General features: G+C 37.6%; 1 protein-coding gene across 6 annotated transcripts in view; it reads right to left on the bottom strand.

Moving 5' to 3' along the window:
- CDK14 (cyclin dependent kinase 14) overlaps nucleotides 1-23,311 on the bottom strand; it is a 298,720-nt gene that overhangs the window by 116,882 nt on the left and 158,527 nt on the right. For all 6 annotated transcript variants that reach the window (XM_071560658.1, XM_071560659.1, XM_071560660.1 and 3 more), the window contains 2 exons: nucleotides 12,778-12,898; nucleotides 1,792-1,885 (listed from right to left, as the gene is read on the bottom strand). In XM_071560658.1, coding sequence (XP_071416759.1) covers nucleotides 1,792-1,885; nucleotides 12,778-12,898 — 215 coding nt within the window. The remainder of the gene's footprint in view (nucleotides 1-1,791; nucleotides 1,886-12,777; nucleotides 12,899-23,311) is intronic.

The raw sequence follows: 23,311 nt of genomic DNA, 5'->3' as shown, positions 1-23,311 counted from the left end.
TTGAAGCTGTAGTTTTAAAATAGAATTTTAAAAAATTGGCAGGCCTCAAAACTTATGCTAGGTTGTATTTATCTTGGCAATTTAACACACAATTGTGAGGTTAGAGAAGAAAATGGAAATGCACAAAAGGCTTACAAAAGGCATACAAAAATAGGTTTACGTGATATATCTATCGATTTTGCACTGTATCATACGATCTCATATGATGCGGTGCAAAATCCTTTCCTCTTAAAGGAAATGATTTCTGCTGTTAGAAGTGTCCTTAATTTCCACAGTAAAAATAGCCACTAAGATTTTACCCCAATAAATGAGATGAAGGCCCAAAGGGGAATTTATTGGTTGCAAAATTTCATGTTCTATAAATAAGGAGAAAATTTCAAATCAATAAATGAGAAGCATAATAAATTAAGAAAGCAAAAGCTGGAATCTGGCTCAGAAGTCACTAGCTTAAAATACACAAGCTGGCAAACAAACAAAGCAATGAGACACGTCACAGGAACTGCTCAGAAGTGCTGCTCCCGGTCTATGGTGCAGCACAGCTATTTTTCCACAGCACAGAATTTTCAGCGTATTAGCCAAGAGAGCACAAGAACAAAATATTTTACAGAAAATGAGTTATTTTTGTGTCACAATCAAATAAGGTCTTGTTTTAGAGAGGTATTTTTATTAGTCATTCATAAAAACAGCTCCTAAATTCCCTGATGTCCCAACAAAAGAGATATATAGTACAACTAACTTTGAGTAAAAAGAAGAATGTAGATTTTTTTAAACATATTATGAAAGCCTTTATTTCTCTCTCCATGGGCCAAAAAGAAATACCAAATAAATCCTCTTCATTTGAAATAAATGACTACTTACAAAATAACCTGTGAAAGCAAGATTATGCTCATTTTTCCCTTCTAAATTCAGAAACAATCCAGAAATTGCCAGGTCGAGGGAAGCCCCTGCTCTTGCAATACTTCCCCTAATAGCCACCCCACAGTACCAAGAGCCACTCTGGTTCATCTGGGTGAGCAGTGGTTTCCCCAAATAAATGCACTTCACAAGAGCAATGCTCACAGGAGGCACTGAAGTAAATACAAACCTTTATCACAGAGTCATGGAAAGTTGTTCCTGAACCTCTGCCAAACCCAGAGCACAATGGGAGAAAAAGCAAATGAAAGTAAAACCCCAGGCAAACAAACAAACCCCCAAAACTACAACCCTGAGAAGAAAAATGTATAAATGATGACTATGCTTGAGACAAATTACCTCTTCCTTCACTCTCAATGTGGATGTGCCATCAGTGCCTCTGAGCAATCCACATACCTTATGAATGGCCCAACCAGGCTGCAGAAGCAGTAGTCAAGGACTCCAGTTGAACTCGAAGCATCATTTCAGATTTCTCATTCCATTTCTCACTTCTTTTCCTACCTCACTTTTCCTTTACATAGCTATCTCACAAAAAATACTTGTCATTGACATTGCAGTATTAGTAGAATATTAATAAAGCACCATCCAAAATCATTGTTTCTGATCACTTGCAAAGTGAGGATGACAAACCAGCTGGATTTCCATTGCCTTACATTTAGAAAGCTTCTTCCACAACTGCATAAGAACCTTTATTTTTAGAAAAATAGGTAGTTGAAAAAACTTAGAAACTGAACTTTTAACACAACATATATCAAGTAAGCTTCTGGGCTAGGCTTCTGATCCTTTGCTTTATCAGTAATTTAATTCCTGACACAAAGAAATATGTGAACATTTATCACTGTTGTCTTAGACACGTTACTTCAGCAATAAAGAACTCACCAGAAATATCCTTTCAAGTTGATCTTGAATGTCTTTCATTCCTGGAAAAGCAGCGACTCCTTGAATCATTTCTACAAAGATACAACCTACTCCCCTACAGAGGAGGAAAAAAAAAGTATGCTGTGTTAGAAAGAATTCTTATAGACCAAGTGGCCAGCAACAACACTTTTATATGCTTTACCAGCATTAAATAATAATTTGTAATATATTTTAAATCAGTGTCAGGCTGAAGGACAAACATGTGTTGCATTTATTAAAACCAATGTGTACAAATGAACATTTCTCAGGTGTTTGAAGGCAAATGTAGAGGTAGCAGGAATATGGTTCATAGATGTTGAGACCAGTAAAAGCACAGCTGATGATCTCCATATGAGTGCTTCTCAAGCAACATAGTCATGCTCCCAAATAAATTCTAGAGAATGTCAGAGTGCACACCCTTCAGAGAAGGTGAATGGGGACAGGATGATGACATGGAAGCACTTCGGAAGGGCTTGGCATAGGAGGAGAATCTGGAGAAAGGTGAGTAAAAAGAAAAAGAGCACATGGCTCCTCAAAGCCACAGAACTAAGCTATTGCCCAAATGCTGATAACTTCAGGCATGGGCTTGTTTGGACTTTCTTCTCCCCTCTGCCAGCATAAATGACAGAAGTTCAAAGCCCATAGCTCAGGGGGCCTGCTGACTCCATTCTCCAGAAGCTCTGTCTGAGAGGTGCTGCAATGGACTGAGAAGCCATGGGCTCCTCCTCTCCCCACCACAACAGTCATTTCCTTACAGCTCTTGTCCATGGTTTCTCACAAAAAGTACTTCACACAAATCCTCCTCATCCCACTGAGTTAAGCCAGTAGCAGAAGTACTGGGAAATCAGAGGGAAAAAATATCTGAGTCAGATTAACTACGGCATGAAGAATAGATTCTCCAAAGTTGAGGAAACCTTCTGTGACACTAACTCAAATTCTAGATAATCTGTGAACTTCCTGCACCCTAAAAGGAAAACAAACCATAAAATCATATTTGCAACTTTTCTGGATGAAAACAGCTCAAGAGAGGGTTGTTCCTTCAACAACAATAATAAGAGAAAACATCCCTCTTAGCTACCAGTAGAATGCAGAATTTGGTTATTTGGTGCAAACACCTACATATGCTGTACAACCATGTCCATGTAAGCAACCACCTAAAACCCCTCTTCACTCAAAACAGTAACAGATTCAATCCCCCCAAAATACACATCAAAATGAACTAAGAATTTTTAAAACTAACTACGCTACCACCTCCTCCTAAAATTGAGAGTTGTGTTTCTGTGTCCGAAAATCACAGCAATAACCTCTAATGTAACTTTGTTTTTAGAAGTAATTTTTTTGGAATGTACTAATTACATACCTTTTCATTACCTGTGCATCCTGCTGATGCATTCAGAAAGCAGCATTTCAGTTTAGGGATATGTGTGTATATGTTGGTGAGGAAGCAGTTGTAGAACAACTTCATGAAAACAAACTGCGTATTTTCATAAAAACTGGGGATGAGCATTTCTACATACCACTGAACTAAGACTATCAGCAGATAACCCATGTTTTACTCATCTCTGAAGGCTTTGGCCATTACCCAATAATGTAGTAGTTTTACATTTCAGGAAAACGAGAGTTGATAGTCAAATTTCTTGAAGAAGAAAATTAAATACCCAGCACTATTTTCTAATTATACATCCCAAAGCAGAGATATATTAATTAAAGTTTCTCTTTAGGCTTTGATGAGTGGAAGAAAACTTTGAAAAAGCACAACTGTGGTCAAATTCTAGAATAAAACAGGTGTTTATAAAAGAGAGGTTAAATTTTATGATCCATATGCTTCTGCCAGTTACCAAATTAACTGAATTGATTAAACTGCCATTCATCATTTAGTCTGGTTAGTGCTTCATTAGGCACAGATAGGCACAATATATCTCAGTCAAATACTTATAAACATGATCAGCATCTCAGGCAAGGAAAAATTCAAGATTTCAGCCAGAAGCCATTTCTTCAAGATGAGCAATAAAACAATTGAATTTAGAGTAAAGAAAAGAGGATTAGAGTTCTATTCTTGCAACCAGAAAACAGGCTTTTGATTAAATCAGTGTTATCAGTTGAGAGCATGTATAAATCTACAGAGAATCTTCATCTAGATGTTTGAACAGAAATTACGTAAAGGCAGCAGGAAGATTTTGCCAAATTTAGTATTGTTTTACATTATTTGTAATTTTTTTCATTTTTAGTGGGTCTGACACAAGTATGAACCAAGAATCAAGTAAGAACTGTAAACAACACTTAAGAAAAATTTCCCACTTGGAAAGAAGAATTCTTTTATGTGTCTTGGACTGTTGTGCAACCTAGTACTCCATTTAGTCACAAGCTGAAATGAAAGAATACTGCAGTTAAATAAACACCTAATACAAAAATCAAAAGGTTATTAAAATCACCAAGGAGAGACTCATAAAGAACATTCAAGATTTGAGATGGAGGACTGCTGTTCAAGGTTATGGTGTTCAGCACATTGATGAATACATCAATGGAAAGAGAAGTTTAAATGAATAGTGAAAGAAGAAGGAAAATAATAATAATACAAAAAAGGTAGGACATTGACCTAGAAAAAGGATGGGAAATACCTAGAAAGCCATAAGAGCAAATAAAGGCTTCACGATGGCAGGATGGCATTTTTGATGTCTTAGTTGTATTGGTGAATTTTAGCAAGTAGAAACTTGAGTCTATTCTAGGAAATAAAGCATCTGCAAGGCCTTAAAATTTAGTCATGTTTTTGTAGACCTCACAGACTTTTAAACAGGTTAGAGATATTTTTGAACAAAGCAAAAACTATTTTCAAACCAGAAGCACTGGTTTTTGAGGAAAAATTAGGAGAATGATATCATTCTTGGCTACAAGAAAACCCAAGGGACAGGCAGAACATGGTGACTCTGTACTTAAAATTATGCAAAATGAAGGATAGGGAGAACTGATTAGGATTTTAATTCCTCCCAGAACTGTAGGTAGATCCAAGATAGTAAAACTAGAAATACCAGAATGCCTTTAGGAAATAAAAATTTTAGGGTGTTAGAGAAATACAATTAACAATTTTGCTATACCCTAGCCTACGAATGGACTTGAAGCACAGTTAGAGTCATGTAAAACTAGACAAGCTGAAATACTTAAGAATATTCTTCAGGAAACAGACTTGCATTAACAGTAGGGTGGATAAGATCTCTAGTTTCAATGATGCAAAGATTACTTCTTGAAATACGAAATACAGACTTTGATGTGTGTGCAGCTCCAAGGTTATGTTATTTCATTGTAATTTGTGCATGCTCAGCATACAATGATATTTTCAGGCAGCACTTGAAAAATATGTTTTGACAAAATAATATTACCCTAACATATTTCAGTGTATTCAGTTCAGATTTTCCTACTCTCTTTATAGGATTTCTGAGTTTGAATAAGTAAGCTAAATGCTGCAACTTTGTTCTGAGTTCTTTACAATACAATGGCACAGGATAACCTTGCAAAGTATAAGTGACAACCATTTAATGTTGAAATGGGTGGTTTACTCTCTGATGACAAAAAGCATAACTAAACCTATTGATATATTGATGAGACCATATGTGGCCACACCATCTAATATTGCTTTTCTATTGTCCTGCTTGATTTCCTCGGACTCTGGCTGTCACTGTACAGTCTTATACAGAGTAAGAGTTACTAGCACAGCTAGTTACTCTTGCATTTAAATTGACATAGTAAATGAGCCTGTAAAAATCGAATGCCTCAAGAACCTGCTTTTTTCTTTCTTTTTTTTCTTTCTTCCCTGCACCGCTTTTATACTTCAGGAGGGTATTCCTTTAAAATTAACTTGCTTACTGGTGGGTTGGTTTTATATTTTGGCTTAAGAATTCACATTCCTGTCTCTATGTAACAAAGATCCTTATTGCTACAAGAATTTGCAGTTTATCTGTAAATGAACACTGTAAAAAATAGCATTAACAGCTTTGGTAAGGCATAATATATAAAAGCTCATAAGAGTTGTTTTGTTCAGTTAACATTATGATTTTTTTGATGGAGCCATAAGAGAGACTACTGATACATGACAAAATGAGGAGCTGTTTCCAAACCAAGTTTTAGTTTATACTTAAACTGAGAACATAGAAAGCCTATATTCTTACTGTATATGTTTTAAACTGTTGAACTTTCTGCCCTGACCAAATCTGCCCTCTAGCAGGCTCAGTGCAGGTGATAATATTCAGCCTTCACAGTGAGGACTTATGCTGCGTCTTCACATACTGTTTCTTATCTGGTCATTAAGCCTGTTTTCCATGTGCAGTGTTTAGATTCAGAGGGGGAGGGCATTTTATGAAAACCAAGTAATTGCTTTCAGCAATCCCCCTGGAGAGATTTCTGAAATTCAAAGGAACAGCTGACTTTTCATTCAAGTTTCCCAAGGTACACACAGTTTGTACTGTTGAATATATCAAAGTTAAAAAAAAAAAACACCCAACAAACCCCACACACATTGTCCCTCAAAAACCAGGTGCTTTACTTTTTTATGGATTTATCACCAAGATGTCATTTGTCACCAAGTCTCTTCCATAAAATCCTAGTAATATACCACACATTGGAAGAGCACAGAGATTTTTATTTTCTCTAGTTTATTCAGAAAAAAAAGTCATGTTCCTATATGATCCTGCTTATAAATACAACTATGAAAACAAATTTAGGGGGAAAGGAATGAAAAGCCAGGGACTTTTGTCTCCTTAGCTGACAAAAATCTGATTTAATTCTACACTGGTATATTGCTAGAATAGCCACAAATGCTGAACCTGGTTGCAATTTGTCTTTCATGAACATTCCTCTTTGATAAGTGAAAAATAACATATGATGGACGATACAATCAGATAAAAATATAGCAGCAATAAGGCAAACAGATTGCAGTTCTTATATGAGAATTAATGAGGGAATCAGAATTTCTCTTCCATGATGACAAAAACCATTAAAATTTCTGCAGGAAGCAGATGCAATGAATGAAAACTAATTTACTTGAAATCATGATAGCTCAAGATATTTCTTTACAGTCAGACTTGAAGTAATTGTAATTACAAGTGAATAGAGTGCTCATGTTCTTGCCTGTGTCTCAGAGCTACCTAGAAATAAATTTGTTGTGCTTTGTAGCAATGCTCAGTTTTTATATTAAGAAATATTATATTCTTGTAGGATTGAAATCTACATGATCCCTTTTTGCAAGAATCTTTCTTTTGGCCTCAATTGTTCAGTAAAAGCACAGTGCAAAATAAACTCAAGAAAATACTCCTCCAACTTGAGCAACTGGAGATATTTCCTGCTGAACGTGCTCTTTCTGGTTTTCTTGTCTGCATCCAGATACCTTTATAAAGAACCTTCCTTACACATAAGAAATGTATTTCTAGTGAAAATGCAACAGTAAGTCTGATGTTCCAAATGGATAAAAGTAGTTTTCAGATAGGAACTGAAATGCTCTTCCCATAACTACAGACACAGTTTCCTCACAAATAGCATTTCCAAGAATTTCACCCTATAGAATTTTCCAATCAAAAGCTAATTCAGCTGATACAACTTTTGGAGAACTTACTGACAGTGAGAGAAGTTTAATTCGTGATACCTTGATAGTTATTGCAATATCATCTTAATACTCTAATCGTTGGAGTGGAAGTGACAATCCTGAAGAACATCAAGGGCCAAAGAGCTAATTTCCCCTATGCTCTTTTCTCTTTCAGGCCCCAGGAAGTATTTTTTCAGGGCATACTGGGACTCCTGCTCTTGGGTTTCTCTCTCTGCAAACTCTTTAGAGGAGAAAAGGGATAAAGATGACTTTTTAAGGTCCCCTGTGTAAAAAACATAATTGGTGCACCTGCGTCTAAGATAAGATCCATTTTTGTGTAATAAACATCTTAATTATTGTCGCAGGTCTTCATTGGTCAAATATTCATGAAAGTGTGTATAAAATTACAGTAAGCATTTAAATCTGCACTCATCACAGCTATGTGTGAAAAGTGGTGTGTTCTTGAAAAATACCATTTTTTTTTAATAATAGGATAGAAAAACTTAGTGTGAAGAGGTTTCCCTAAATGAAGACCAGATTTGAAATCATGTATAACAACTCAGATGTTACAAAGTTAAGTAACAGTAATTTAAGAAGCAGTTTTGTAACATATGACTGCCCTACTTTAATTTATTTCTTCTGCAGCACTAAACATAGCTGATGTTATTTAATAAAAGTGAATTTATCCTGGCCCATAACTGCTTAGGTTACTTGTATTGTGACTGAGACTGTATTTTTTTTAAAGCAAAAGAACAGGATATGCAAAAAAATTGCCAGCTGTTAGCAAACACAGTTTAAAGCCAGATGCACTCCAAAATAAAATATCCCTAGTGACTTCTTGATGTAAGCAACCCAGATGTAGCAGCAGCACATGTATTACCAGAATCAAATGGTTATAATAACCTGTTTAAATTGCTTCATTTACTAATACTATACTCTTCCTGTAAGGAAAAAATAGAACAGGTTCATTTGGGGATTTCCCTGTATTTCTGTGTTATTTATGAATAGGTTTTAGTAATCCCTAAACCCTTTATATGTTGAAGCCTATTTTCCTTGCATTGACTTTCAAAGGACTGTAAAATTCAAAGATTAGAAGTTACACCAGAGGCAATGCAAAGCCATCTTCCTAGCAACTAGTAAGTCCTCATCAAGAGTGGGGAGAAAAAAAAAAAAGAAAGCTGTATTAAAGGTTAGCACAACTCTTTTGATGCAGTTGTGGGTAGTATAATACCTTCACATAATGCCACTGTATCACTGTCAGCAGTAAATCACAAAGCCCACTACTGATTTCCATCACCAGCCTGACACCACTAACGCATGTACGTCTTCATTAATATTATTTTATTGCCAGTGGCTATTTAAAAATGAATGCAGGAGAATGTAACATTGCATGTGGATCATTAGCTTTTAGTTACTATTCTAATTCTCTACACCAGCAAATGAAGTGCAAAAATAGCCCGCAGCCTCTGCCACCTGCTTCCCAGCCACTGCCCAGTGGTTAATATTTAGACTATTTTCATGCAGCTGGTCTTCTACCCAGTGGGAGCCCCACTTTCTGCTCCTGAGGAACAACCATGAAATGTCATTTATCATGGCTATAGCAAAGGCCCTGCACCTTTATTTTTTTTTCCTTTTTCTAAATAGAGGAAACAGCTGTGCTTTCAACCTCAACATTATTTAAATATTTAGTAAAGCGGCTGCCTACTTTTGTCATCATGTAGATTATCAATAACGACACAGGAGCGCACACACAATCTGCCATAAGGACATAATGCTTGTAATTCCATAAAAATGCTAATGCTATGAACACACTTTTGAAAACAAATTATCAAATCATCTTGGAGTCCGATGGTAGGTAGGTTTCTCTGCGTCTCCCTTCCTCCCACTCTGGGAGGAACCACGTCGTTATATTGTAATTATGGCTCAGCAATGTACAACCATTGTGTAAATACAGCCCCAACCTGTCTGTGCTCCAGCAGAGCTCAGTGTTAGATGTGTCAAGTAAGCACAAGTGACCTTAACATGCAACTACACCTCTGACAATCAAACTGGAAGTGCTGTCTCAGATACCCCAGAAAAGCACAGAAGTAAAAACCTAAAGCTCTTCTGTCACACACAATACACATTTGCTCTAATCTGATTTCTGATGTGGCAGTAGCTGAGCCTCTACACGAATTGCTGTCATGTGAAAGAAACTGTATTACTATGACTTTTTCCTAAGCTTTCCATAGTTCTTTAGTTTGTACAGGGCACCAAAATATTGTAAGGGCTACAAACTGAGTACAAGACAAATAGGACGTAATTTTTCATTGGAAACGAAACAAACCACTCTGAGTACCTGGATCTTTATGAGGCCTGTATGAAATGCTCTGTGCAAGAGGACATCATTTATTGATATCACCGAAGATGTAATTATTGTGTTCTTTCCCAATATTTTTGCATCATTTTTGTCAGGAAACAAAATAATAACCTGAATTGCTGAAGTAGCATTTTGAGTCCTTGATCTTCCCTGCTGCCCATGTAATTTGAATATAAATGTATGATTATGAAGGAAATGCTTATTCTGCATTTATAGTAAGTTTTAAAAGCTTCTAATTAGCTGCATGACTTAGTTTGATCTTTATCAGAGGAACACCACGTATTTTGACTACAACTTTTAACAGCCCTTTTACTAGAATCTTTATTGAAAAGAATGTTAAAAGGTCTATTTCTCACAAGCTATTGAACTTTTGAATGAAATTTTTAATTGTGGAAAAAGTTTCAGCATAAACAAAAATATTTTTCAATCCTTTGTTCAGTTTTTGAAATAAAAGCACACCTTAATTTCACAGTGTAACAATTTTTTAAATCAGGAAATGTTAATAAATTTCCAATGTCTCTTGACTATAAAAGCATTTTATAGGGTTTTTTTAACAGTTTGCTCTATTAAAGCATTTAAAAATTTCTTTAGCTGTTTCCATTTGTACTTTACAAATCTGCAAATGTATGTGCAGATATACACAAATACACGTGATTCCAGAACTGAACACAAGTAGAAAAAAATACTATGATATGGGCAGAAAGGACTCCCTGTGTCTCTCAGCTATTTCCATCTCTTGAGTTAATTGTCCTGCCTGACCCCAAGCAAGGTGAGCTTCTGGCTGAGAGCATTTGAGGTATATCCTGGACATCACAAGCAGAAGGGCTACAGAGATTGCATACAATCTGTGAAGACAGCAGGCTGAACCAGATCTTCAGGAAAACAGGACAGTTTTAGGATAGATGAGAAGCTGACATGTAGAAGGAAATTATGTTAGGTCTGTGAGGTGGAGAATGGTTTGAAGAAAACCAGACACCTGACACAGAGGATGCTGCCTTTGCCTCCCTGGTGCACTTGCAAAATCTCAACATTCACATTTGTAGAAGTTTGCTCACCCTCCCTTTCCTGCCTCTTGGTTCACCTTCCTTATAGGTCAACGAACTGCAGCAGGCAGAGGTCCAGTTACATTTAAAACTCACTGCAGTATTAGATATTCCAGTATTTAAACTCTGTAACCCCTTCAAATGAAACAATCCTGTGGCTTTTAACTCCTGCCCCCAGGAGTCAAGATTTAACAGTACTATGGGGATAAAACACATGAGATTTTCAGAAAAATACAAGCTTTCATCCTATATTTTCTGATTTCAGCTATAGAACTAAAACCAACCTAGTCATGCTTAGTTCTCTTCCTCAGCAAATAAACATTCCTGCTAGGTCATTGTTATGGGTTCACCTAGGTGGGCCTAGATTTGGGCTCTGAAGTCTGGACTAGGCCAAAGCTGTCAGCTGACTTGAGCTGGGCTGAGCTAACAGCTGACCTCTTCTAGCCAGTAATTTTGTATTCCATACCACATTATGACATCATCTCCAGGGAAGTAGGAACCAGTGTGGGAGTGGTTAAGGCAGTCACTTCTCAGCCTTCCTCTTGGGAGGACGCATGATGCTGTCCCAGGGAGGATGGAGAGGACCAGGCCCACCACTGGCTCCCAGGGTATCTCAGGAAAGTAAAATGTGTTGTTCTGGGTCTCTCCTTTCTGCTTGAGTTTGTCTCCCTGGGGAATAGGTCTTTTCTTAAGTAATGTGTAGTTAAGACAGTAGAATTTGTGTGTTCGTTATGAAGTTGAGGTGGGGAACTTGTTGTTGCAGACTTGTGTGAGTGAATATTTGCACTCACTTCTAATCGTCTCTTTCTTTCTGTGAAAAATATATGTAGTTTTAGTATAACCGTGGTTTGAAGTGGTTTTTTTCTTTCCCCTCTCTTTTCCTCCCTTTCCCTGGTGTTAGGAGGGAGGCTTTTCTCTCTGTTCTTGGGGGGTTAGGCAGTTGCTTGTCTCAAACCAAGACAGTCATCAGTTTCAATATTACGCTGCAAGATTACTTTGAAATATATTATTATTCATGCACCATATGAAAACATAAGGTCCTTTTAACCTTATCTTACAGTTACCTCTAGATTTTAATAAGGTCATAATTCTAAATTTCAGTTGCCTGTATTAAAGAAAGGTATTTCAGCAAACTGCAAAAAATCACTGTGTTTTTATGAAACTTCCTCAATATATTTTTTTCTCACATAAGTTGTATAGATTTAAAATGTCAAAAACACATTCAAGAAAAACCCCAAACAAAAAAACCTCAGACATATTTCTGAGCACAAGACTTTTTTGTAAGGAACAGAGGTTTTTTCCTCATTTCTGTTTCTTGAATCAACATGTATTGCTTCTAACACAGTTGGTGCTCTTATAATCACGGAATTTCTACTCAAAACCTACAGGATAAACAAGGAACCTCCACCTTGGTTTTTAATAGTTAAAAACCCAAATACCCTCCTTGTTCAACACAGGAATAAATGATGTCATCAAAAATGAGCAAGGTGATATATGTTGTACAAATCAAACTGCTCTTGCAAATCTGCAAGTCTACATAAAACCTGTAGGTTAGAAAGAAAACTATTCAGTGATGTGTCACACTGATTTACTACTAACAAGAACAGCAGATTAAGAACTGAGACTGTATGCTCACATCCAGAGAATTCTGGCCTTCTCCTTGCCTTTCTCCTTGGTGGGCATGGTAGAAGTTTATCTTCTGCAAAGCAATTGTCCTGTCATATGGAAGTACTGCACTAAGACTACAGAAGCCAAGTAATAACTCAGTCTCTTGCAAAGCATCAATGAGTCTTCTAATGCGGTGCCAAAGCAGGTACTGGCTGCCTATCAGTGGGGTGGCAGGAGGGGATTCCTTTAGGGAGACACTGGGTGAACCACATGTATTACTGCACACACATTTTTTTAACCTGTACTGCTAATATCACTACATATTTGCTTTACATGTGTAAAAAACACAAGAGCTAAACCATTTACATAGTCTTGCCATCTATACTTACCACATGTCAAGGCAGGTGGAATATTCTGTTGATCCCAGAAGGACATCTGGAGGCCTGTACCATAGGGTTACCACTTCATTAGAGTATGTGTGACTGGGAACTGATTTAGCTCTTGCAAGACCTGTAAACACAAATAAGTAAAGGTAAACAAAACAAAGAAATAGTTTGCTGTATAGTTACAATCCTAAAAGAATATAGGAGCACACACCATGTAATGTGATGGCGTGTTGCAAGTGTATTTTTCTTCTAATACTGGAGAAAGTTACTGAATAACAGAAGATGGCAACATCTATCATTTGGCACCTGAGTAAATAAAACTGTGAATACTATGAAGGGATAATAAAATACGCTTTTCATAATGACAACAGGCCCAGGAGAGATGCAAAGACACATTGTGGTATACCTAAACAAATAAACAGATATACCTAAACAAATAAACAAAGATTTTAATTGCCATTAACTGCTCACCCTCAGGCATCGATAGCCTTTCATATCAGTGTTATTTAGAAAAAGAAAATCAAAAGGACACTCCAAGACAAATGATGTCAAAGATGAGATTTGGTTTTTCAGGGAATCCTAGAGAAATTTTCCACAGCTCATACTGCAAACCCCAGTCTGCTTATTCAGGTTTATATTTGAAAGCTGTAGACATACTTATACATTACCATTCAAATAAATATTAATATTGTAGTAATACACCAGAAAATGGTATGTGGAAAGTTCTTCTCTCTCAATAAATGTGTATTGGCAGTGCACCGATTTCAGAGAGCATTTCAGTGAAATCTGCAGCCTACTAAAGATCCATTATTTACAATAATTGTCTTTTAAGCTTGTCAGTCATTTAAAACAATTCACATTACTACACAGCCATAATCTACCTCATGTAAAATGGAGATCATCATAGGCTAAAATCAAAGGTAGAGAGCATACTTTTCTAACAAGTATGTTTCTCCTACAGAAGACTCTCTCCTCCAGAAAAGGAAAAAGCATTTTCAGGGCTAAGGTGACTGTTCCCATCACAGGCCTGCAGACACCTCACCAAATTATCTCCTCCAAGCTACTGACTTGAGACCGTCTGCTCCCTTGCTGGGAACACTGGATAGGCACAAGTAATAGAAATCAGAGGAATGCACTACTGGGTGCTTTTTTGTTTATTCCTGGACTCCCGATTTTCTTTTCACAAAACAAATGAAATTACTAAAACAGAAGGTCATGGTTTACACCTTACAGAAACAAAGAAGCAAAGTCATACAGTCAGGAAGAAATAAGCTGCATGAGAATTCCCAGAGGAGTGCAGATGAAAGTCTTTGCCCGTTTGTTCCTAATACACTGGAATGGCTATTTAAGAACAGTTAGTCTCAGTGAATATATCTCCATAGCTATGATGGCAAATCTTGCCATCAGATAGCATTATCAGCTGATTATAGGAGTTAGTCCAGTGTAGGGGAATAATAGTAAGCCATGATTTCTACTATAAAAAATTACATTTGAAACATGAACAAAACTTTTTTTTTTAAGTTTTCAGACCTCCATTTCTTTTACATTTGTGCACCTGGCCACCAGCTTGATAAAGAGGTTGGCTCCCAAAGACAACACAGGATTGGCCAGGTACAACTCCAAAGAGGCCAGAGGAGAGGTCACATCACATGCTCCACAGTGCCTCTGCCTCTAGATCAACGTTTTTGCCAGAAAACATCCAAACCTCTATCTGCTGAACAGCTTTTATTCCTAGCACACAGGGCCATTAACAAGCCTGAGTTTCTGAGCATCTGTATTCCATGGGACTAAACTGAAGCAGTATTCCCTGAATTTGTGGATATGGACATACTATTATTAAGCAATATAGAAAAAGTATGAAAGGATTTGAGAAGTCTGGATGGTGAATGACTCCATCCTTTGCCTGTTTGAGCCCTCTCCATTAGTCTTGTCTGAGGAAGACTGAATTTGGTTTCAAACAACCTCCTCTACAGTCTTCTGCCTAGCTCTGATAGGAGAAGAGGCATAATGTCCTGGGTTGAGCTGGCAAAACGCCAACTGTCCAGGACAGAGTGAAAAGGGTTCCTCCTCCCCCCAGCCAGCTACGGGAAAAAGAAGAGGGAGAGAAAAAAACCCTCAGAACCAAGTTTATGCTGAAACTAACTACATGCATTTATACAGAGAAGAGAAAACTAAGAGAGAACTACAATATAACACACACTTACACAAGTTACATATATATAACAAGGAATAACTCCCCACTCCCCAATTAATACAAAGCCCATTACTCTAAATTCATAAGCACTCCAAAAGACACTCAGCAAGAAAGATAAAGTATAACAACAAAATATTTCTACTTCCCTGAATGCAAACAAAATGCAAGCACAGGCAACAGGAGCAGGGCCTAGCATAGCAGAGGAGCTGCTAGATGTCCTCCTCTTAGTGCAGCCATGATGGAACTAACTAAGCCACTCCCACACACTGGATTTTACACCCTTTGAGATGATGTAGTATGGTATGGAATACAATATTATTGGCTGGAAGAAGTCAGCTGTTAGCTAGCTCAGCCCAGCTCAAATCAGCTGACAATCCTAGGCCTAGCTGAACTTTAAAACCTAAGTTTAGGCCCACCTGGCTAAACCCATAACACATAGCAGCATTTTTAAGAAGTCAGCCACATCATGGGTTTTGGGGGAAACTGTCAAAAAACTTTAGAGCTTAGATTTCTATGACACAAAGCTGTTGACTCACACATTCCAGAAATCTCCCCTGTAGAGAGGAATGAGTAACCAACTTGCCATACCAGAAGTCACGCTGCAAATAATACAATACTCATGTTTGCTGGGCAGTTTCTGCCATTTTACTGGTCAGGAGGGAGCTTTGTGAGTGTTACAGTCAGCCCAAGCACACCTTTCCTCCTCTTCTGTGACTGTTCAGCATGGAACCAGTTCTCCTGTTGTGCTGGGAATGCCATTACTGCTGTTTCTCAGCATACTGCTTGCTTCTACACCTCCTCCACCTCTAATTCATTCCAGGTTAAGTAAAATCCATCTGATTTTCAAAGGACAGCCCTTTTGGACTAATTCCAGTCTGTTGGAAAACTAAATCTTCTTTTTTAATATATTCTTCACTTCCAAAACACGATGAAAGTCTTATTTGAGGATAGATGCTACATCTGGTTTCTCAGTGTAAGAGGATCATCACTGGAATGGAGAAACTTATAAACAAAAAATTTGTAAAAGCATGTTGAGGCCATACACTGGCATCAGGCAGCATCATTGGGTTTAAGAGGTGTCCTGGTTTCAGTTAAACCATGACAAGAGGCTTATGGGTATAGTCCATATGTTTTAAGTGTGGCCAGCTGGTTTCCTTGTTGGGCACATAGGCCGCTTTGGAAAATAAACGGCCCAGTGGAAAGCAGGAGTGAACAATCAAGGGAAATACAAAAGCTAAAATTTGGAAGGAGAAAATTTGGCACAGTCCCACTGTTCAGTCAGTCACTCCCCCTGTGCAGGACTGAAAGACCTGAATTAGGCTAAAGCCTCAGAGGACCTGCTTCTTTCAGGGAGGGAGCAACCTTTGCTTTTTCTGAATAACGCTCTGCATAAAGAAGGCATTTGCAATTATGAACACTTTCAATCAAAACCTCAAAATTAATGCAAATGTCTCTAATCACACTTGAGACATGAAAAAATACTCTCATCTTTCAGATATATTTACAGTACAAAAAATCAAAATATATATGTGAAACAGCAACATGATGCTGCATTTCTTGTTTTGATGCTCCAGATGCACATAGATGACAGTTACCAGGGTTTTTTCAGATATCCTTCTGCAAGAAAATTTGCTACATATTTTATACCCCTTTGCACATCTAAATATGCTTACTCATGCAAAATGTATTTAACCACATCCTTCAACTGAAAGAAAACTGAAGGGTAGGATTAATTAGCACAGCATGTTCGATCACTTTCTTTAAGGTTTCCCAGTCTGTTTCCATGGTTACATTACAGGAAGAGCGACAATCTCATTTTAAAAAGACAGAGCTTATGGGGGATCATCAAAACTTCAAACCTTAATGGCCAGTGTACATAAAAGCAAAAAGGTAAGTGGTGGATCACCAGGTGAGTACCTAATATTTACATATTGCTGCTTGAGCACTGGGGGATTTTTGCCTGGGAAGGTGGAGGAAGGACCTCCTGACAAGCAGTGAACTCCCCTCTGATTCCTGTGCCGTCAGAAAGATAAAAGATCAACACATGTCCTGCTGTTGCAGCCCTATTTTGAGAGAATGAATCCAAGCATAAGGCCCAGTTATTAAAATTAAGGTCGTGCCAGACCCACTGGGGAACTTGTGTGCAATTATGGGAAAGACAGACACTGGCCCATGTTCTCCAGGCACTGACTTCTATGGCCATCGTTTATCCAAAATGAAAGAAAATGTTCTGATGCATTACATAGTGCAAGATTTGCACAACGTTATCTATCTGTGCTGTGACACAAACCATAATTTTATTTTCACTCATTCATTACGCAACAGCTCAGTAGACTCTGAAAAACCCTGTATTTAAAAAAACAGAGTGAATGATCCATGCCTGTGCATGTATACATCTTTAACACAGAAAATTCCCTGCTGTCTCTTCCTCTGAACTTTAAAAGAAAAAATATAAGAAGGTATTTTCTTCCTGGGTAAACACAGTTGTCTCTGCTTCATCTGGCTTTATCTTAGACTCAGAGGACGTACCTGATTTTACCTAGGATCCGTTATTGACAAAACACATTGCACTGATTTATTATCACTGTATCTTTTAAATTGTATTTGGATTTTACAAGAGGCTGTATCTCAAGACCTAGCCAATACACACACCACCCTTGGCTACACCAGTACAAATATTAATATTTGATATCTCTCTGGCTGCTGGATAGCTTTCTAGTCAAATTCATATGACAATCAGGAAGCCTTTGTTCACAGCAAATATGACTGTGCAAATGAGAAAACCAGTCACGTCTGCAAAAACAAGGGCTTACCAACCATGTGCATGGCTGTCCTTTCTGTTATACCTTACATGTGTTGAACAGTTTGCTATTTTGATTTAGGTATATTTAAAAGGGCTCTAGCAAGCATACTAAAAAAAAAAAAAGTGGTTTTGTTGCTGTTTTACCTTGATTCAGATTCTCTGTGTGCTTCATTTTTTAGCTTCTGTTTTGTTTATTTAACAATTACCTAGAGTTTGAGGTTAGGGTTAGGGTTATTATCAAAATCTGTGATTCAGTAACAATATTAAAATTGTGTTAATGTAGTCTATTGTAGACCATGAACTGTCAACTTAACCTATTTACTCAGCTACTTGTTTTCCAACAGAAGCACATTTATTCAGTGAATACCTGAATGACAACAACTGAAGCAAAATGGGTGGAAACACTGACAGACAGTGCTTCAACAAAGCAGTCAGTGCCCTAACCCCTAAGCCAGTTCTTGGCAATCGAAAGCATCCTGCAGCCTTTAGGTCCCTCTGCTGTTTATGTGAACGCGTCTGTCTCCAAGATGCAGCTTTACTAGAGCATCTGAATTAAATTCCTCTCAAATAAGATAAATTAGCTACAATATCCTATGTCCTGATCCTGACACAGCCATTAGCTGATGGTAGTGCTGTTCATTTATAAAAGTTACTCACTTAACAGGGAAGGTTTAATTAGGATCCCAAATGAGAATTCCCATGATGCACTTGAGCAACGATTAGTCTTCCAAAATGGAGTGCAGGAGTCAGTTTCCAAGAGACAGAGAGCAGCAAGTAAGGCAAAAGGCATGTGTGCCTCTTAGCTTCTCTGGTTTGTCCACCTCTTACTGATTGTTCTAACACAAGAACAATCTTATCTCCTGTATGACTTCAGACAATCACAGTAACACAGATGATAAATATTCTAGTCTGTGAAAGGGACTCAACTGTTAATTGACAAACAAAAGCTACGGAACAGGGAGATGCAGAAATATTTTTCCTGCTACCAGAAAGAACACCTCTAGCACTCATGATAAGTGTCTTTCTCTTTCCAACAAATCCAATGTCATCTTTGTCACCATCACCCTTTCCACTGCCTCCGGTGTCATCCAAACAATCGTAGGGGATAAAAAGAGGGATACAGGAAAGAGCTCATCTGTTAGTTGAATATGACCCCTTTGGTAATCTGACTGAAAGTCATCAGCTTTAGAGCTGTCTTATTTCCTTGCTTTAAAATTCTCATAAAGAATTTCTGATACATTTTGAAAAAAGTAAACTGATGTTAAACAGGTACCATGACTCTCAAATTCATTCATTTTCTATAAACAGAAAGAAACACACTAAAAACTGGGAACTAAGTAAAAAGTGGTATGGAAATGGACATGCAAAAGAAATATACATTCTGCTTCTGACACCAGGAAAATATATCTATTCCCATAGCCTTCTAGGTCCGGATGAATATGTTCAGACTGCCTCTGCTAGTCTGGAAGCAGAAAAATAAGAGTGCTACCAGGAAAAAGAGAAAAAAAAAAAGAGGAAAGCGAATCGCACCAACACTGTAAACATTCACACAGATGCAAAAGCAAACAGGACTCGGGAACAGTAGAAATGTTGCATCAAAAAGAACTTCTGCACTACAGAAAAGGTCTGGATTCATTATGGACATGGTATATATGCCCACAACAGCCTTAACAGCTGATTTATTTAAAACTCGCTTTACTTAAAAATTGTTGTTTCACAAAAAATCAGGAGCAAGATGATGCCCTCTACTCCTTAAAAACATCCCAGTAGGAACACTGAATTTTATTAATAACTTTGTAAGTGAAAATGTCAGAATTACTCATTCCACAGTGAAGTTATTAGGTTTGAAGCTGTCCTAGTTGAGCAGGAGGGACCAGCTGACACTGTGTAGGGGTGATCAAAGCTGTGTATTCTACCCCCTCTATTCATTCCCCAAGGACAATGGGCCATTAGCAGCAGCTGCCCAGGGAGTCATTATCACCTTCACACTCAGCCTGAGGGGGCAGAGCTGCTATGGGCCATCAACAGTTCAATACCCCCTGGCTCCCAGAGTTTATCACCCATTGTGTGAGTCCCCGCCCAGGGGGAGGGACTGGGTGCTCCCTGAGGGTACATAAGTGGTGGGTAAGAAGACCTTGGGAACTTCTCGTCGGATCCAGAGCAGCAGCAGGACCTTGACAGGAGGAGATCACCGCTCTCACCCAGACCACAGCCCTCGCCTGCACCAACAGGTTTTTCATTTCCTTTTGCTCTGGACTTGGGGGAGCCACAGGGGTCTCAGCATAAGGGCAAACAAACCCCCTTGGGTTTGTGCCCCAGGACACTGGGTTATACTGCTGGGGTTTTGTGAGTTGAAAGCAATTTCCCTTTTGTGTCAGTGTTTTTATTGTAATATTATTATTAAATTTTAGGTCTGACTTATAATCTCTCTCTCTCGTGGTGAGTTCATTTCCCCTGCTGGTTCGCCTTTAAACGAGCACAGAAGCAAAGAGTTAACAATGCTTGAACAGATGGTTTTAAATTGTGAAGATCAGCAGAGCGCAGTGAGAAGTTCTAGAAAGAGAAAACAGGCAGAATATAATTCTTCACTGAAAATGAGAGCTAATGAAATTCAGGACATTTTAATATTCTTTGAGAAAAGAGAGAAAACTGGGAAGCATCTATGAATGAATAAGCTAAATCAATACGGGACAATTACTTCATATATAATAATAATTTATATGTGGAATTTTAAGACATGAGCCATGAACTTGCTTAAGACAAGAAAGGTAATAGACCACTTTCACACAGTTTTGAGGTATAGATGTTACACTGCCATTAGGATTTCCCTAACAAATCAAGGATCTCAGAAAAGACAAAAAAAAAAAGTGATGCAGAAGAAAAGCATTGTACAAAGACAAATTGAGAGCTGTGGATGTCCAATCTGGTGAAGAATCATCAAGCACCAATCACAGAGTTAACAACTTACTGCAGGCCATTGTGTAGGAAGCTAACAATTTACTGTGATCCCTACCTGTACAACTAAAAGCAGGACTGCAAGAATCATTTCTGGACAGCTCCACCTGGGGTTCAAATAAAAATGAACCAACCCTTACCAAGTGGTACCTTGATAACTTATCATTTGATAAATGTGCAGTAGGTACTTGATGTATTGCTTGAGACAGTCTAAATAAAACTCATTGAGAAAGAAATAAATATGCTTGCTCTGTGCTTTCCAAGACACTGCCTCCTGCTCTACTTGGATGCAAAGAGGACCAAACATATACCAGATTCCTGTCAATAGTATATAGGGCAACAGTACCATTTAAATCCTTCTAATTTCATTATGTATTAAATCTGACAGCTGAAGAACTGTTCCATAAGCACAATTTGATGCTACTGCAGTGATTCACAGGCATCCAAATAGAAATACAAAAGCTAAGTTACACCAGCAGTTTTATATTCAAACATTGTTACTTGAACTTGGATAAACAGTTTTACAAGAACGGAGCTATATGGAGAAGCAACCATTTGAACAACATCAACATCTACAGACAAACAGGACTTTTGGAAAGCCAACCTAACAACTATTTTATTTATAAATCAAACAACACCGCTGTTTGACATCTCCCTCCTCAGGAGTTTGAAAAAAATGTAACCATATGGGTACTTAAACAATCAATTCTTACAGTACAAGGCCTGACTTAGGTTTGAATGGCACAATTCCACAGCCAGCAGCCCCTGGATCCTGGCCCCTGTACTGCACAGCCAATATACGTGGGTTTGACATGTCTCCCTTCCCAGCTAAGGTGTCACCTGAGCACACATTTCTACATTGCAGAATGCAGCTGCATTTGTTCCAGCATCCAGCTTTGGCTTACAAACCATGACTGCCCTGCCTGGCACAAACAGTTCTCTAGTGACCATGGACTTTAATCCAGCCTGCTGCCAGTACCCAAACCACACTATTTATAGAAAAAACAAATATTCAGCTCACTTCTGTCATTGCTACAATGCTATACTCTGCATCTTAAGTACTACCTTAGTTGGTAAAACACTGTCTTGGAGTTCTGCCAAAGAACTCCAGCACGTTTTGCATGTGCTATCATATTAATACATACATTCACATATTAGATAACACCCACAGCATCTAAAACCCCATCTGACTGCACTGGCCTAAGTCACAGAAAAATTATTTGAAGACAGGCATTGGTGCAAATCTAAAAAAAACTAAAAAAAAAATTCTTATTTTGAAACACATTGATGAATAAAATAACTATAGGAAACTTAAGGATTTAATTAATTTTTAAATTATTTTCACTTTGCTTTCAAGACCAAAGCCATTAAGAAAACCTGTATAAGTACTGTTGCTTCTGTAAAGCAATATTATAAAGCAACATCTAACGATGGAAATCTTAAATCTCAGATTCACCTCTTCAGTTGACTCAGTCCTCAAAACTAATTTAATGTATATGTCATCTTAAATTAGCTGAATCACAAATCTTAGAAGAAAAGTTTTATGTGAGAGACATTGCAATATACTTAGGTCTAAATGATTATTTGATTTTGCATCAGTAATCAGGCATCTATATTCCTGCAGAGCCACCTCATCAGTTCTTAATACAATTTTGTCAAGGCAAAAGAAGAAATGAAAACAGACAATTTAATTTTTAAAAAAGTTACATTAGAAGGGCATTAAGGGTATGCCTTAACAGTATGATTTGGAAAATATGTAGTAAAAAGCAAATGCTCCAAATGCAGCATCTTTTTCTGAAGTGATAACGAACACTAAAATACCACTGCCAGAATGCCAAAACTGGAGCTATAAAACCAAATCTAGTCCCTTATATACTGATATAAGCCTACCAAGTCAATAGAGTTGCAAAACCCTCTACTGTAACTACTAAAACAAGCGAAAATTTGTTACTGAAACTACATCATTCTTTTCTTTATTCTTTCATTTAACTTAAAGATGATGCATGTACTTTTGAATGCAATGCTCAATAAAAACTACTTGTAGATTGGAAGCAAAAGATTCCTAATAGTATTTCAAACACCAGCAAAATACTACTGTCATACTATTATTGACACATTTCATGTTTTATTTATTTACAATTTCAAGTTTTTATGTATGAGCAACTTGAACATACAGATAAGCAGTAAGCATGTCTCATTTAGTGTTATATCCTGTAACCTGTGTAGCAAAGCTGGCGGTAACCCTGAGCATTGTTAAGACAGAAAGGGAAAAGAATTGCCAAAATTTCAAGAAGCTACCATTAGGCATTTGTGTGTATAAAGTACACTCCAGTGATTTGCTGCCTTTTTTCTTATTCCTCTCCCTCCCCCTCCTTTTTTTTATTTAGTTTTTTTCTAAGGTCTACAGACAGTTCAGTGCTGAACCAAATTTCAAGCCTGCTTGAAGAGTCCAGAACTAACTTCAAGTCACAGCAATGAAATATCCTTAAAAGCAAATACATTCACAAGACCAAAAAATTTCGATGTCAGAGTGACCAAAAAGTTGCTGCAAGAAGAAGGATATGAATATGTTCATGGCCGTGTGT

The sequence above is a fragment of the Pithys albifrons genome, chromosome 7, assembly GCF_047495875.1.
Source record: "Pithys albifrons albifrons isolate INPA30051 chromosome 7, PitAlb_v1, whole genome shotgun sequence".
Classification (NCBI taxonomy): domain Eukaryota; kingdom Metazoa; phylum Chordata; class Aves; order Passeriformes; family Thamnophilidae; genus Pithys; species Pithys albifrons.
This window is presented reverse-complemented; position numbering and strand designations above follow the sequence as displayed.